This window comes from Anthonomus grandis, chromosome 12, assembly GCF_022605725.1.
Source record: "Anthonomus grandis grandis chromosome 12, icAntGran1.3, whole genome shotgun sequence".
Taxonomy (NCBI): domain Eukaryota; kingdom Metazoa; phylum Arthropoda; class Insecta; order Coleoptera; family Curculionidae; genus Anthonomus; species Anthonomus grandis.
In genome coordinates this window covers 11,461,779-11,479,997 of record NC_065557.1, presented here as the reverse complement: position 1 = coordinate 11,479,997, position 18,219 = coordinate 11,461,779, and the positions used below count along the sequence as shown (strand labels likewise).

The following is an 18,219-nucleotide window of genomic DNA, read 5'->3' as shown; positions in this document are numbered from 1 at the left end:
AAAAAATCAACAAAGTGTTCACTGAAAACAAAGTAAAATGAACAAACAAACAAAAATCCTTAGTGAAAATAGTAAACTGGAATGATGAAAAAGTATAATTATTCAGAATCTGAATCTACTTCATCGCTTTTATTTTCACTGTAAAGAAATCTCTGAAAAAAGTTCTGGTATTGAAAAGGTGTAACCAGTTTGTTGCAAAAAATTGAGATGTTCATACTTTTTTTTTATTTTTTGATAGGAAGTGAAGTTTGAAGCAAGGGTTTCATTAAGTAATCGCTTTCTAAGTAAGTTTTCTGCATTGTTTTCCTTTTTTTTTGTAGTAAATTTATTGTATTATATTCTGAAGCTTTAAACTCATACTTGAACGATTAAGTTTCTGTTTCTGCCCTTTTACTTTTTCGTTATTATAAGTCTGTAGTTGCAAGTCTTTTAAATTAAATATATAAACTCTTGCCATTTCCTGAACCTTACATTGAGGATTACTTCTTTTGACAGTGCGAACCAAGGTATACTATTCGTCCGGTAAATATATCGTATCTTAGTCGTAATATAGAATTTATTATACTCATTTTGAAGTTCAGTTTTTTGATCAGCTGTAGAATGTTCATATCGGTTACAAACATCACACTGGTCTGTTTTTGGTACTAGAAATGATATGTTAAATTCACAACTAAATATTTGCAGGTATATCGCTGAATTGAAAACGTGTGAAATGTTAATAATTTCACAAAACTTTTTGTAAAGACGCAAACAAACAAACGCAAGATAACACGCAAATAAAATCTAATATAACGGGTGGTTCAGTAAGTTGTTCATTTTTTGACGCTTCATATAAAATTTGGTAGGGGGGCTAGAATCGTGCGCGCGTGCTCAATCGATAGCTTGGTTCAGGGAAATTTAGTCACCATGCAGCGCTATACGGGAGAGCAACGCTCTTTTTGTGTACGAGAGTATTTCCGTAACAACAATTAGGCCACTATTGTGCGCCGTAGATATCGGGCACATTTTGATTTGCATGACATTAACCAGTGCCCAAGCCCACAGCTGATCGTAAAATGTAACGTAAACGTAAGTTTAACGACACCGGTTCGACGTTAAATAAACGAAATTTGGGTCGGCCAAGGACAACGAGAGTTCCCGAAACGGTTGCTCGGGTGAGAGCGTCTATACGCCGAGAATCGACCTTGTCTTCTCGCAAGCGCGCAGCGGCATTAAATGTCTCCAGATCGTCGGTGCTGCAAATTCTTCACAAAGATTTAAACATGCATTACAAAATTCAATTAGTGCAGGAATTACAGGAAAATGACCCTCCTGCAAGACTTTTGTTCGCCAACGAAGTAATGAATCGATTTCAGCTATTCAACAACATTTTTTTCTCCGATGAGGCTCATTTTCACCTAAATGGCCATGTGAACACCCAAAATTGTCGCTACTGGTGTGCAACAAACCCGCAGCAAAAACATCAAAGGCCCCTGCATAGCCCAAAGGTCACAGTTTAGGCTGCAATGTCGGGATCAGGAATAATCGATCCCTATTTTTTCGAAGACGCTCGAGGCAACGCAATTACCGTAAATTCGCAGCGTTACATAGACATGCTTCAAACATTTTTCGCTCCCGCCCTTCAGGAGTTTGAGGAGGGATATAATCGAAACACTTGGTTTCAGCAGGACGGTGCCACCTGCCACACCTCCAACCTGTCTTTGCCTCAGTCGTTTAGGCGCTTTTTCCCAATAAATTATCTCCCGAAGAGGGGACATTCAGTGGCCCGCCCGAAGCCCGGACCTGACTCCCTGCGATTTTTTTTTTGTGGGGATACCTTAAGAGTAAGGTGTACAGCAACCGACCCGCCACCCTTAATGATCTAAAGGCCAATATCCAGCAAGAAATTGAAGCGATAACTCCAGAAACTTGCCAACGCGTTATTGAAAATTTTAGGGCTCGGCTTGATGGAGTGCCAGGAAAGAAATGGGGTTTTTTTTTATTTTATTTTAGAAAATTAACAACTTTCTGGATCACCCAGTATCTAGCTTTGTAAGGAAACAATAATTCGCGACATTTTTTGTGCAGTAGTATCTTGGGTCCAGATTAACTGGACATAGGATTGTTTTACATGAAATTGTGTGTAGCTTTTTAGATTCTATTTACAACAATTTATAATACGAGTATCATAAGTACATTGGTACGTAAACAAATTATAGGCGTTTTATACCATCTCTCTTGCATAATGTGTAACCCTCAAGAAAACCTTATATACATTAAATCCATAAGCTCACAAAACAACGCGATGCAAATATATTTGATTCCAGCTTAAAATAGGAACTTTTTATTTGCCTGCTAAAGCATTAGGAGCTGCTGCTTGATTAACAGCCCTATTAAAAATTATATAAGCTAGTTTGCATCTCATTTTAGACTCAAGCTCAAATATAAATATACCATATTTCTGCACCAAATTTTATAACATTTGAACTAAAAATAGGCTTATATTTATATATTTCTGTATCAGCCCAGCAAACTGAGAAGAAACAAATATATAGATTTGTAATATAATTTTCTCTTTCATTTCAGTTTACCAATCATCAGGGAACAAGCAATCGGATAAATTACAGATAATTTTTAAATTGAAATTATTGATATTAACCAGGTTACTAAATAAATGAATTTTAACTTACTCGTGTTTTTATAACTTTTCCAATTTTTTAAAAGAAAAGCCATTTCCCAATAAAATTGTATAATAATATAATATTTACATTTGTTTTCATTATAATGGCCCTAATATATCCCTCGCCTCATCATCGTAATTTTCAACTTGCTCTTCATTCTCTTCCTCTTCTTGAATCCTCCTCAATTCATTCAAAATCGCTATTTGCTCCGCTCGAATGATCATGTCGATAACGGCAGCTCTCGCCTCCTCCTCCACAAATTTATGCTGAAAGAATTTATTTCAAACACTTTAGACAGATGTTAAATATCCGCCCGCCTTACCCATCTTTCTTTAGCAATCTTGTTCCTCTTCTCATTTAGAATCTCAAATTCTGCACTATTGACGTCTTCCATTTGTTGGTTGTACCTGTACTTAAACAACCAATGTCCCAAATAGTGAATTGGATCTCTGGGTTGTACCGCGGTGATTTCTGCTATGGCAAGCGTTAACGCTTTGCCTAAGCTTTGTTTTAAGTAATTGACGTCTTCGGAGGAAATTCTACTTCCGATTGACAACGTGGAGAGTGCTGATATACAGAATAATATTGTAAGACAAATTGGTTGCATGAATCTTTACAGGGAGACAATTTGAAAACTTGGATAGTTTTTGGGTTGCTCGGATATAGATTGTGAGTTTTCAAATTGCCACCCTGCATATATTTTGTGCTGTGTTCTTTAAAAAAAGATTTAGGTTTTTATTACTTTAATCTAAACATAAAAATTATAATAGGGTATGACCTGTAACCAATATTTTGACTAAAAATTGAATACTTACTTGATCTGATTGTAGAATCGTCGCCGCCGCCTAGAATATGAGTTCTCAATTCTTTTAAGACGTCCGGAGAAAGATTTTCTAGCATTTTCGATTCTTTTGCTTCTCGATATGTAATTGGCAAACCGTCGTCAGTTATTAGATGTCCGGTTTGGAGGATTTTTAAGCCGCGTTCCTGAAGCATCTCTAAAAGAATAATAGTAATAAAAACATTCTAAAACAATAATAAATAATAACAGGGCTAGCAAGGGTAATCTTTTCAGCAAAAAATATACAGTATAACTTTTTGAATTGTATTAAATAACACCTGATTAGAGTCAATCGGGTAGGAAAATATTTTAATTGAAAATATTAAAGAATGAAAGAGACGTTCTGGTATATACGTACATCAAGTGTAAACTGACAGCTAACCACTATGTTACAGATGTACTTGGGTACTATAGTTAGGTAGGTATTCAGTAAAATTTGTAGTAATGTATTTTAGTAAAATTTTAAGACTAAGAAGTTTAATTTTAATTGTCTAGAAGAGCACTAAAAAGTAAAAATACTTAGAAGACTCTTCCAAGCATGCTAGTTGTTTCAGGTTCCTGGAATAAGGCTATCAAATTACTCATTGTTTAAATTAGGAAATACCTTGGCTCACTCATCTTCAATTGCCTAAAAGAGGATTGAGAGTTTTAGTTCAAGAGTTTAGAGGACTCTTCCAATTATCTCAGATTCCTAGAATAAGAGTTGTGAAGCATTCCAAAGATTATAGCACAATTTAACCTGTTGTAGTCATAACGTTTATAATTCATGAATAAAATGCATTTTAGTAACAGCTTAAGACTTTGCTTATATGCTATTTCTTTTATTGGCTAAAATCCTTTCTAATTTTAGTCTAAGGTTTATAACTTGATCATAGAAACACTTTTTCTAATGCTCTAAGGCTAGAAAATCTTAAATTGTCCAACATAATTATGTTCAGAAATTTAATAGATTTCTCCAGAACCACTTCACCATTCACAAACTTCCCCTTTCTTTATCACATACACACAAATTAATTAGGGGTGCGTTTATTAACTCCTGTAAAAAAAAAATGGTTTTGCATCAGTAAAGCTGTTTTTGAGATACTACTGAATACTAGTTATTATAACAATTATATGTATATAATATACAGTGCATTCACGATGAAGGAACAAATAAATTTCAAATTCAGGTTTATTTTTCGGACACGATTAGCATTCTTACTTGCGCGTTTTTTGCAATAAACGTTTTTTATACAGGGTACCTCAAGTAGAGGCTATGGCGTTAACCTATTTTTTTTAATGGCACACCCTGTATACGACATTTTTTGTATATTCTGAATACTTTTTGTATAGCATAATACCATATGCCTAAAGTCAGCGGTTTGTCAAATTTGACCTAATAAACTAATGAAACATACTACATTAAAAAATAAAAATGTATACAATATTTATTGCAACTGATGTTCAATTTGTTGTCAATTTACTTCAATGCATTTTTGAAGCCGGTAAATAACTTCCAATTCCACATGTTCAATCACTTGCGGATCGATTAGTCTAATTTCTTGTCGAATTATTTGCTTTAAATCATCGACATTATTTGGCCTATTCACATACACTTTGGATCTCAAATTGCCCCATAAGAAAAAATCTAATGGGGTTATATCCGGTGTTCTTGGTGGTCATTCAATCGGTTCTCTTTGTCCCATCCATCTGTTCGGTAAAGTTGCAATAATTATTAATATTAGTTGCATTAATAATAGGTTAGAATTTAATATAAAGAACATCATTGTAGCTTATGGAAATATGAAAAAGTTGTAAAATCAAGTTTCGCTCTACATGTTTTAAATTGTTAAAATTGGTAAAACTAGTTAATAATCGAAAATTAGATGCATACAAAAATTTACCAATATTCAAAGAAACATTATTGGTAATAGCGATACAGGTCCCATCGATGTATCAGGCTCGTATGTCAGCCTCTTGTGGATCAGGGAATAAAAAAAAGTAGGGATAAGCTCAAACTGTAGAAAGTCCAAGTAGCGCTCTTGTTGTGTACTCAACCGGTCTCCAAAACCAATTATCATGAGTATTTCAATTCGTTCTTTCTCAGATAAATGTATTTTAATAAAAAAATTATGCGTGAAATGACAACTAATATGACAAACCGTTATCAAGTAGGTTCTAAAATTGAAAACGGTTCGAAAATAATAAGCTCTTTTTACTTTCTAAGAAATCACAAAAAAAAATTAATGTTGGCGTCATAGTTTCTACCTAAGACACTATAACCAAAATTTTCATTGCAAACAACGCATTGAATCAAATGGTCAACAAATTAAGCATTAGTTGCAATAAATCTAGAATATATTTTTATGTTTTAATTTGATAAGTTTCGTTAGTCTGTTAAGTCATACTCGACAAAGCATTGAGTTTAGGCATATGGTTTGCTATACAAAGCATATTCAGAATATACCATACAATATTGTAAAACGTCATAATATACAGGGCGTTCTATTTAAAAAAATGAACATTGACGCCATAGTTTCTATTTGAGGCACCCTCTGGAGAAATTTTTTTATTTCTCAATACAATGCAACTAAAATTTTCGATCAGCAACAATATTGAACTTTCAAATCAAAATACATTATTTAATATAGAAATCATATAACTCGATGCAAGAATTCTTAGTTGATAACGCAGACTTTTCTGATCGATGTTCCTATAGGTTTGCTTAGTTAAATTTATATTTGTTTATATAATTTTATTTCTAGTAAGCACTTTCATCAATTTATTGTGTCTGAAAGTAACTAAGTGTGAAAAAGCATGAATTTGAAACTGGCTTAATGCAGTTTTTGAAAGATGATTCTAGTTTAAGTACAACTAAAAGTTTAATCTCAATGGCATTTTTGCGATTATTCTATTTATTAAGGGTCAACCTGTTAAATAAAACAAAAATATTACAAAAAGCAACAAACAATTTATTACGAGGCCCGAACTTTTAAAAATCTTACATGTTTCTGCATCAAACAAACACAAATAACTTTAAAAGAAGTAATTAGGTTTCGTAAGCTACCTGAAATCTTCTCTTCTGGATACAGCACCTTCCACCCGGTCGTTTGGAGCTCGGCAAATTTGTCAATTTGAGTTTTCAGCTCTTCCACTTCTTGGTCAAATTTTGCGTCTACCAAGTCGCTTTGTGATTCTCCAACTGTTGCCTTTTCAGCTTCAATAAGGATTAACAATTTGTTTAAACCATCTGTCATTTTATTTAAGTTTTGGTCTAGTTCTTGGACCGCATCTTCATATGCCTTTTGAGCTTCCTAATAAATATTTAAAATAATTATTTATTTGCAAGGATTAATATAAATAAGAAGAAACCTTATTTTTTTGAAACCAAAGAAAAGAGTCGTTATTATAGTAAATCTCGGTAAAACAAAGCTGAACCGTGCGTGCCCCTAAAAACAAATCGTATAGCGTTATAAACATATAATAACGCTATTACATATTTATAACGCTAAGTTATATGTTTATAAGGTAGTATAGTAGCGTATGTAAAATATGTATATTAGCGTTTACAACGCGACAGATTATACGTAATTAATAAGTAATTTGACGTTTATTTCACATTTAATTAATAATTTATCAAAAAAAAATTTGACGTTTTTTTACCCACTAATGCGTAAAGTAATTTGGTATTTTTGATTTTTTTAATGTTCTTTAGTGTTTTTTCAATAGTAAAAAAATGTTTGTATGTTACACATGTGCAGAATCTTTTTTTTTATTTATGGGAATTGTCAAATTTTCCATTCATAGAAAAAGGATCATTTTATACACTTGTTATAACTATTTTTTATCATTATTATCAGCAGTGCTTTTTCTAATAGCGACGACTTCTTCTCTTTCGGAATTTAATGCACTTCATAACTGTTTCTTAGAGGCAGAAACTTCTTTAAAATCCTGTATCCTTATTCCCTTCTCATTGCAATTTGTACCTCATTATAAGAGGATTTCATTTCATCTATCTGTTCTTGAAATCAAGGATGGTTTAATCTTTTTCTGCACATAAACTTTTAAGTTGGTCAATTTTCTAAGCAAGCTAGATCTTCAATAATTTATTTTCTGTCTCATATTTTCCAGTTCATCAAAGAAAGGACTTGGCCTTTGATCATCTTCATATGCCTCATTACACTAAGTTAAGCGATATATTTTTCACTTAATTTAGCATGATCTCTGAAGTCCAAACAACTACGATGGAATAAATGTGAACAGTTTACGCAGCAATAATACTTATGTAGGTATCGACAGATAGGAGCGACAATTTAGATTCTACACGTGTCGACTTACTACTCAAACGGCAAACTCAAAAAAGACAGGTGAGGGCTGTGGCGTACACTCTAAAGATCACTAACATAATGGAAGCATTTAGGGCTATTCCAATTGTGCTTCAAACAGAAATACAGGGTGGTCCAGTTTAAACGTCGTTAATTTTAATACGTGATAGAGAATCGTGATAATACGTGAAAAAGAAATAGACTTTCATTATAAAAGTTGTCTCAGAAATGTTTAATAACAAAGATACAGGGTGTTAAAGTTAATAACTATTTGTTTATTTATCATAACTTTTAAACTACAAGTTCAATTTTTAAAAAAATTGCCAGAGGCGTAACATACTGAGGAACTTTTTTGTCTGAAATCTGCGAGGTGATAAAATATTTTTTTATATGAAGTCAACTGTTCATATCAAAGATTCTCCATTTAATTTGAAAAAAAAGTTACTCTTGCAAAATTATGATTTAACGCACTATTTTTAAAATATCTTACTTTAATTGTTCAGAAATATGTGCTAAAATGTTGCAAACATTTATAAAAAAAAAGGAAACCGGACTTGGATTTGTAAAAAAGATAATATAAAAGATATTGATAAAAGTTATTTTATTTGACAGGTTTAATTTAAGATTCGAGCCTAATTTTCTTTTTTTTAAGTTTTTGCACCATTTTAACTGGCGCTTCTGTACAATTAAACTAAGATATTTTAAAAAACAGTGCTTTTTATCATAACTTTGCAGAAGTAACTTTTTTTTCCAAATTAAATGCAGACTCTAACAGTTGACTTTCAGTTGATATTTTATCGCCTCGCAGATTTGAGACAAAAAAGGACCAAGTCGTATGTTAAGCCACTGGCAATTTTTTTAAAAATTGGCTTCATCAGTAATTGATAATTCATTACAATAACCTGCATACGAAATTTAATTAAAATTGAGCTGGTAGCTTAAAAATTATGATCAATAAACAATTATTCTTAACTTTAACATCTTTGTAACTAAACATTTCTGAGAAAAATGTTATAATGACAATCCATTTCTTTTTAAATTCTCACATATAAAACTTCACATATAAAAATTAATGACGTTTAAACTGGACCAGCCTGTATATGGCATAACCCTGGCGGCAGAACAAACTAAATTTCAGTAAAGTAACTAACGAAACGGTGTATATTTTGATTGCAAAACTGAAGGCGAAATCGCGATCAAAAATTCAAAGCGCCACCTTTTAGTGGGGAAAATGTAGCAAGGTTAATATCTCGTAACTCTTACCTGCTACTTAACAATCTTTTAAGAAACAATTAGGAACGGAGGTTTAATATGCAAAATTCGCAACTAAACAAATGGCGCACGTTAGTTCAGAGGTGCGCGAAATCTCCGAAGAGAAGGCCTAGAGAAAACTCTCTAGCAGCACTCAAGAACAATAGCACATTCGAGCAAATCACAAACTCACTAATACATACAAACCTCAAAAAAAATACATGATGCATAAAAGATATTAGGTAAATGGTTACGACTTATTATATGCAAGGAAGACACCAGATTATATACAGGATAAACACCGAAGAACCTATTCTTTAATATTTATAATTGAATGCACAAGTGTAGAAAATACTTACAATTTTTTGTTCTTTTATACAATCCAAATTGGTTTGATGAGTTTCTTCGATCCTAGAAACCTCATCGTCAATCTCGACGATTTTCAGCGCTATAGTCGGATCCTCTTTTTCCGAAGAAGCCAGAGATAAACTTTCTTTTTTGGCCTTTAGTCGGTCCACTTCGGTCCTGAAATTGTACTGGATCTCGTAAAGTTTGTAGTTTAAAATATTCATGATGAGCTCGGTTTTTTCGACTATGCCACAGTGGGTGTATATGGTTTTTTTTAACTCTTCAAGGTCCTGGATAATTACATCGTGCAAATTTTGGATTTGGCTTATATCTCTGCAAATAAGCGCTAGTTTAGTGTTTTAAGTTACTAAATTAAGACCTTTGTTTACTCGGGCACTTCAAACTTTATTTGACTATCCAGAATTCTTAAATTTATCGTGGATAAACTACTATCGAAATCCTTTTTAATCTCCCTCATAATAGGAACCACTTCTTGTACCGTCATCATGATTGCCATTTTTTAAAGTTCAATATTTAACGATTTTAACTTATATAAATATGTCAATTCTCACCTGTCTAACAATGACAGCGACTTTTCTTTTAAGACAAGAGGTAAATGGTTTTTACGTCGGGGTTTCTTAGGTCGATAATTCCGAATTTTTTGCTTGTATTCCTCGATCTTTAAAATTATCTCGTTCTTGATGTTACAGAGGATTTTGATTCCCTCGTTCACTTCGTCGATTTGGTCTTTTAACTTTTGAATTTTTTTGGTGAGAACGGAACGTTCCATTTTCGAAAAATTTATTCATATAATGTTTAAAATAAAAATAAACTGGTGTTTTATTTTTACCTGCCACGTAAATTAAGCATTAAAAAAAATATTAAACTATCATACCTTATATATTTTGCAAAATAATATAATATATTACATTTATGCTTTATAATATAAATATAACTAATGAAGTTTATTATTAAATATGAAAAAGGCACAACAATACAACATAGCATCTTACAGTATAAGGAATATTTTCTTAAATTTATATTAGGAATAGTGAATTAAAAATTAGTCGGAATTATTCCGGTTTGTAAGCAACGACCCTATGGTCAGTATCACCCCAGTTTTTGTGCACTTCAGTGTTACAAGAGCCGCAGTATAAGTCTCCCCCGCAATCGTAACATTTAAACTTTGCGTCATTGTTGCAGAGGACACACCATGGTAGTTCTGGGGAGGTTCTTTTGAACTCTTCTTCGTCATCATCGTTTGGTAGGGTTTTGGATGGATCTATTGGACAGCGCTCGTCTATTGATACTTGAGATACGATCTGAAAATGTTTCGACGGTTGTATTTTCTGTACAAGCATAATGAAGTATGTATTAGCAACATGATAAAAATAGTAAAATCAATATTACATCTATTTTATTGAAAACAATATAAGTTATACACTTGATAGATGATTTTAGAGTCAATGACAATGCCACTTAACATAAAACGAATAGTCTCTTTATAAAAATATTCTCCTAGAATTATAAGAAAGAAAGAAAGAAAATGTACACAAATACAATTTCAAAAATTGACAAAACAATGAACAAAATTAAACACAAGAAGACAAAACTTTTTGAACATACTTGAATTAAAGATAACTAAATAAAACAATCAATTACTAAATAAAGGTAAACATGTTGACAAAACTAGAGAAGAAAAAAGAAAAAAAAGAAAACTTTCCAACATGTCCAAGGTTAAAACTTATCATTAAAAAAGTCATCCAGGTTATAATATGCCTTAGCCAATAAAAGCGACTTTAATTCTCTTTTAAATTTCTTAACATCCGATATATGTCTAACACACAGAGGAACATGATTGTAAATTTTTTTACTTATGTAAATTAATGAGTTTTTGGTAAGGGAAGACGTAGGAATAGGTAGGGGAACATCATTTACACGACGAGTCAAATGGCCAGTGTCAGAGGGTAGTTTGGGAATTTTGTGAATAAGTAATTTCTTCTTTTACTACCCAGAGGATGCGTCCTTGGCCCAGTGTTGTTCCTAACCTTTTTTAATCGTGTGGCATATCATTTTAATGAAGTGTTCTTTGAGAACTTTAAGCTTTTTCCATATTAACATAAATATTTTAAAGTCATCGAGAATACTTGCCTTTATAGCCCATGCTATTAACTTGAATTGAATTAAATTAAATTATTACTTTATTTGTCCACGTATATAATATTTTAAGTACATATTAATAGTTAACATTTGAAGCTGTACCAAAAACTCAAGATCTTTAGTAAATAGGTTGTTCTACAAAAGGAAATATGGAGAAGTGCCTCGTGTTGTATAAGAGAATATATTATGTAAAGAAAAAAGGTACACACTTTTTGGATTTCTAACAATACCATTCAGAACTTTAAATGCAAAGCAAACATCAAAGAACTGCCTTTTGCATAATAAGGAGTCAATATTTAAATAGGACATATGGATCAGAAAATGAGGTGACCAAATTATATTGGAGAATTTAAAAAGAGATCTGTTACGTTTTAGCAGCTTATGAGCTCTTTATAGTATGTTCAAATTGATGGGAGAAGAGTAAGGCTTGGGTCCAAAAAGATACCATTGAATCCTTAATTGGGCCAATCTGCTTAAAGGGAATACCATCAATAATACATTGACAAGAAGGGGAGACCCTTAAAGAGTAAACTTTATAAACCCACAATACTTAATTTATTTACCAATATCAACAGCTAGAGATCTTTAATACATATTAACTAAACATAAGAACAAAATAGGTTAGGAATTAGTATGTATTTTACATAAGTGTCAAATATCGACTAATTCCACTGCCCAATGGGTCTGATTCTAGGAAGTAAAAAGTCTATCCCCAATTATTTTTACAAAGGTATTCAAACCAAATTAACTAACAAAAGTATTACATATTTTATAAATATTTACTTATTTTATAAACTCATTCTAGGAAATTCCAGGTGAGAAGTCTTTTTTTTTGCCTTACACTTCTATTATTTACAAACCAAGAGAGTACTGAATGAAGCTCTGCGGAATTGATTTTATATATTAATACTTATATTTTTATAAACAAGACAAGTTTTCTAAGGATAATCTATTAAACTTCTTTAAAAGTAAATGGTGGTGGACATAGTCCAAATTTTTTATAAAACATGTATTACAAAAATGTTGTATGACAAGAACATACAATACTACTGTATTCCAGTCTATGTAATACCAAAACATTAATGACGTTTCATCATACTTACACCAGGCAAACAGTATGTTTTCGAGTATATCTCTCTGAAGCATCAATTGATCCTGAGAGAAGGAAATCCACCGAAAAATCTTCTAAACATCAGGGAAGTAATAATTCGTACTTTTCAATATTTGTGATATAAAAGCAATAAAATCATTGTATAATTGTTGTACATATTAACGTACTGTTGAGGTTGAGGCTCATATAGTGTCCTTCATATAATTGTTATTAACAACCTTAACTTATATATATCAGGACATATCAGGCCACATTCAATTGGCTGGTCTTAAAAGCCTTAAAGTAAGATGGGAGAAAGCCCTAGCAATTTATCAATATAAAGTAATTCATGCACAAAATTAAGTGTATTAATTAGTAAGTAAACTTTTTTACAAAGTTCCTTAAAAAAAGCAAAGAATTACAATTATTTTATTCTATGTAAGTTAAGTACAAGTTGAGTGTACTTAAGTTTGTCATTATTTGATTAAAATGCATTTTTAGGTACAACCTAAATTTATTTAGAGATAAAGTTAATAATAAATATAGGTGGTTTTTCATGGACCTTCTAATTATAGGTACTATTTAGAGTGCTGAACTCTGTGAATTTCTATACTTGGAGTAATGATAATAATAAAAAAGTAAATAAATGAAAAGGATGATCTATAACCATGATTAAATTCATACCTTTTGAGTGATTCTGTCTACTTCATCTTCAGAATCTGACTCCTCCATATAATCTATCTTGTTCTCTTTGTGCTCCTCTCCTTTTAAAGTAGCTAATCTCTGAGCAAGATCATCATGTGGCTTATATGCTGCATCGATGCCTTGTTGAGATGAGAACTGCTCCAAGAGTGAATCTACTTTTTCTTGTTCAGATCTTGTATCTGGTGGTATGAAGAACTATAATACAGGAATTTGAGTTATAACAAGGTAAGTAAACATTTCTTGAGGAGTGTTAAAGAAAAGTGAGTTGAATGAAAAACCTATGCCCAAAATTTGTAAGATAAATGTTTTTTCTGCTCAAAAGTATTTACTTTAATCAAAAATTCCTTATTAATACACAAAAATTAACTAAAAAATATTTACATTTGGAGGAAACCATACCAGTTTAAACACAAAATGCTCAGACATATTTTAGTTGATTGATCTCTACTTACAGTCTCAATCAAGGAATATTTGCCATTTAATGTATAAATAATAATTGCTACTCTACTTAAATGTACATACCTACAAATTAAATAGCTAAGTATCACAATTTGTACATTTATCTGGAGTCATCTGGATTAAATGTCAGTAAGTGTGCTGATATTCAACCTAAATCCTAATCTTAAAATTTTTAATTACACCTTAAATGGTGCACAACTTCAAAGAGTGCTCTTTGAAGCATAGCAAGAGAGCAGAATAAGTAATTTTTTACCCCCCTTTTTCATTTTTGAAATACATTTTATCTAAAGTAGAAAATGCCCAAAAAATCTCTGGATTTATTACTAGAACCACCAAGGAGCTACATAAGTGTTGAAGTGTGTTCATCTTTTTGAAGTTTTATTTTGCCAAACCTGGAAAATGGGTCTAAGATTTAGTTCCCCCAGTACTGTGTGTGGATAGCAATGATTGAAAGGGTTCAAAGGAAGTTTTTGAAGTGCATGTATTTCAGGAAATAATAATAAATATCAGGTGTTTATCCCTAGAGAGGCTGTGATAATGATCATTTGTTAGGATTTTTCGATAGACTGTCTTTGAGTAAAAAAAGAATTAAAATATTTCTGTGCACTATTTTCAAAATGCTGAAAACCAAAATAGATTGTCCTGAGGATCTTAGTCAGTTACCTTATGTTTTAAACAGAATGAACACTTGCCATCCAAAAGTATTTTATCATGCTTACACATGAACCAACCTTTATAAAAGCTCTCCCATTTATAAACTTTGTGGATATTTTAACATGCTTCTGACATTCATTCAGCTAGTTTGAGTTAGTTTAAGACAATAATACTATATTAACTGAAATAGAACTGAACTGACCAAAAATATGTTAGATATTTATTATTCTATTTTATTGGTCTAGGTAATTTCTGGGTTATTATATGCATTGTATTTTTATTGCTATTTATTTCATCAGTACATTTCATTATATCTTAGTTATCAAGTTAGTATCGGTAAGAAGCTTCATAGCTGTTGATACATTTAACAAATAAGTAAAATACTTACGGGCTTATTTGAATCTGATCCACTAGCAAAAGTTTCCCCTTTTAGCTTAGCCAATCTTTCTCTTATTTCACTATCTGCAGGAGCTGGTGGTTGTTTTTCTTTTAGCTTTTCAAGCCTATCAACCAACTCTCGATCTTGTTCTGATAAGCCTGTGCGTAAAGCATCCATTTTTTGATTGTGTTTGTATACAGTGATGGGTCGAGCAGCTGGATTTTCCAAATTTTCCAGTCTCCTAGTTGTAATTAAATATAAAATCGATGTTTCGATAAAACATAATCAAACGACAAGCTAAAATGGGCCTAATTAACGAACTACATACTTTAGAAATCGGTCCGGAGGTACAATGCAAGTCTCATAACTGTTTTTAGATGCATTTGATATCGTTAAGAAGCACGTTCGGCACACTTTATGTTCTTCGTGGCCTTTGTTGGGAATTTTACTTTTTTGCTGCAGACATTTGCTGCATAGAGAAAGCCCACAATTGGTGCAGCCCAGCTATAAAAATTTCCAGGATAATTTCTTTTCAAGTTTTTCTTACATACTTACGACATACCTCCTTATTAAAGAAACCGAACTTTGAGTAACAGTGGTTGCAAGACATTTAAAAGGAAAATGCGTCTTTAGAACTTCTAGAAATAATTAAATGGAAAGTGAAAAATTTTATTATTTTAGCCTTCCAGATAAGTAAACAATAAAGTGAAGTTAGGTTAGGTTTTAACGAACTTTGACATAGATCAGCTGATTAATTTCAGCAGCGTAAGGCTGGATTTTCATAGATCCGTTATAAGATTGTACGACTAGTACGAATCGTTTCTATTGGCTCAAATATTGACCGCTTATTGGCACGTCTTGTCGACTTTTTATATGTAAAGATTTAATTTTTTGCCGATAATTATTAAGAAAAAATAAATTTTAACTATACGTAGGGGAATAAATTAAAGTAACGAGCTTAACATTAAATGGTTTTCTTAAAAACACCAAAGTCGTTTTCAAGGTGTTTGATCTTAATTTTTCTTCTAATATACATGGTTGCTCAAGGGCCAACTAAATCCGATAATTGAGAAATCAATTGAGTTAAAAAACTGGCATTTGGTATGCAGGGCTTTGAAATAAAATATAGGTTTTAATAGTGGTAAATTTTTAAATTTAAAACCCAGTATTTTTAAACAAAAGGGTAGGGCAATAAATTATTTTTTCTGTGGCCTACACGTTATTTGACTTTATTTTTTTCTAATATCTAAGTTAAAAAATTGCAACGCGTAAAAGCGGATATTTAGAATTCCATATGTGCTAGAAAGTTTAAATTTGGTTTTGGTTTGGTTACAAGTAAGTTAAAGCAGCTACTTTACTATAATTGCGCTTTCAAGCCAAAAACGTAACTTCATCTTTAAAAAATCCTTAAATATGAAAGATTTAATGGCGTGTTAAATATATAACGAAATATAATTCCTTTACTAGAAGCATTTTTATCAGTTAAAAACCGTGACTTAATTTGTGTAATTGAGCACTGGCTCATAAAACAGGAAATATATTTTTTAACAACAGGTTTGCACTTTACTAGGTTTTTCATTTAGGCAAGAGTTTTTTTCAGATAGTACAGCTGTTTTTATTAAGAATTGTATCGCTCAAGTTTTCAAATTTTAAATGTCCATGACCCTATGTTAGAAAAATAGATTGAATGTTCTTGTGTGTACTTAATTAATTTAGATTTGCATATTTTAGTAATATACAGATCACCTTCTGAGAATGTTAATAAATTTTTATCAGAAATAGAATCCATTTTAAATAAACTTAAGCAGGACTCAAACCTTCTAATAGCGGGAAATTTTCATTTACGTTTTGGTGAAGGTGACAGGAACGCCTTGGATTTCTTGTGGTAAGTTATAATAAAACCTTGATAATATTTTTGTGAATGAGGAATCTCACGTATTAGCTTCAGAAGTCGTTAATGCAAATTTACCTGACCATATGAAGCGCAAATGGTCTAAATCAACATAGATATACCTTCGAATAAAAATATTAAATCTAAAAAGATTTTAGGTCAATAAATTAGCACGGTTTATTTAATTTTAAAATAAAATTAAATCTAGTAGTTTCAAGCTTATTAATAATACCAATTATAAAGTGGCCGATAAATTTATTAAATTTGCTTACTTTTTTGAGGATGCCTCCTCAAAAAAGTAAGTTCTAACATTTTTTCAGATAAACAATATGTAGTGCGCTTAGACCAGGGTTTTAACAAATTATTGATCTTTGATAATAAAGAGATCATAATTTTGTTGGTGATGCCAAAAAGCAAGATAGGAATAACATTTTGGATAGAGAGTGTAAAGAATTTTATATTGAGGCTAATTACTAAAAGGTAATTGAGTAATCAAATTGTCACAAAACTCTCCTAAAATAATGTGGAAAATTATTAACCAACATATGTCAAAGTAAAGGTACTAACCAACATTTCAATATTACTTTGGCAAGCAGTGTGTATTAAGGTGTCACAAGAACGCAAAAATTTGGCAAAAAAAAAAGTTCTTTTTCACCAGGACAATGCAAGGGTCCACACATGTGCAGTTTCCATGGCAAAAATCCATGAATTAGGTTACGAATTACTTCCTCATCCGCCCTATTCTCCAGATTTAGCCCCCAGTGACTATTTCCTATTCCCAAACTTAAAGAAATGGCTCGGCGGAAAGAGATTTGACTCCAACGACGAAATCATCTCTTAAACAAATGCCTATTTTGATGAACTCGACAAATCATATTTTTCCGAAGGGATAAAAAAATTGAAGAAACGTTGGACTAAGTGTATAGAACTCAAAGGAGACTATGTTAAATAATAAAATAACTTTTTATATAAAAACCTGTCTTTTATCCAAAAACTCACGGACTTATTGACCCGCCCTCGTATTTCTGCATATATTAAAGATCTTCCTTTGATAATAAAGAAAAGCAAATTCACACTGTTTGCTTATATCATCAGCATCATGGTTCGTTTATCTCTGCAATCTTTACTCCGGAGATTCGACTGACTGAGGAATGGTTCATAGCAAACAAACTAATAAAGAGAAGATAAATAGGATTGTGTTTTCCGTGCGGAACCTGGAAGACTGCAATAGTTTCTCAAAAATAAATTTTTGGGGTCGTTCTTGACCTTCATTTCTATGGAAGGAGCATGTGGAGATTCTGGCGGGTCGACTTACAAAGAACTTTCGCAATACACCTATAGCGATCTATAAAACGCAATTTCAAGAATTGCATTTTATAGGTCGCAGTCGGCTCAGTCTACTTTGCAGGCTTTCAGTCTCTCATGTTCTATACGGTTCTTGCTTGTTGTTGTCCTATACCGGACATGCTACTCAGGC

At 31.8% G+C, this 18,219-nt stretch overlaps 3 protein-coding genes across 5 annotated transcripts in view; 1 reads left to right on the top strand and 2 right to left on the bottom strand.

The window, feature by feature from the left end:
* Positions 1-2,668, top strand: part of LOC126742781 (uncharacterized) — a 39,965-nt gene extending 37,297 nt beyond the window's left edge. For both annotated transcript variants that reach the window (XR_007662719.1, XR_007662718.1), the window contains one exon: positions 2,566-2,668. The gene's annotated coding sequence lies outside the window, so the exon portion shown is untranslated. The remainder of the gene's footprint in view (positions 1-2,565) is intronic.
* A 43-nt stretch (positions 2,669-2,711) lies between these two features.
* On the bottom strand, positions 2,712-10,223 carry LOC126742780 (uncharacterized). Of its 2 annotated transcripts, none has more exons than XM_050449568.1 (6): positions 9,977-10,223; positions 9,416-9,737; positions 6,548-6,794; positions 3,476-3,658; positions 2,983-3,227; positions 2,712-2,926 (listed from the first exon to the last, which is right to left on the bottom strand). In XM_050449568.1, exons 1-6 carry the CDS (start codon positions 10,192-10,194, stop codon positions 2,759-2,761), a joined length of 1,383 nt encoding a protein of 460 aa, XP_050305525.1. In that variant the 5' UTR covers positions 10,195-10,223; the 3' UTR covers positions 2,712-2,758. The 2 variants fall into 2 exon arrangements, with proteins under 2 accessions (XP_050305525.1, XP_050305526.1); XM_050449569.1 differs by lacking the exon at positions 9,977-10,223 and adding an exon at positions 9,794-9,970.
* Positions 10,224-10,285: 62 nt separating this feature from the next.
* On the bottom strand, positions 10,286-15,561 carry LOC126742782 (abscission/NoCut checkpoint regulator). The gene is made up of 5 exons (XM_050449573.1): positions 15,414-15,561; positions 15,180-15,355; positions 14,861-15,092; positions 13,339-13,554; positions 10,286-10,726 (listed from the first exon to the last, which is right to left on the bottom strand). Exons 1-5 carry the CDS (start codon positions 15,459-15,461, stop codon positions 10,478-10,480), a joined length of 921 nt encoding a protein of 306 aa, XP_050305530.1. The 5' UTR covers positions 15,462-15,561; the 3' UTR covers positions 10,286-10,477.
* Positions 15,562-18,219: the final 2,658 nt, after the last annotated feature.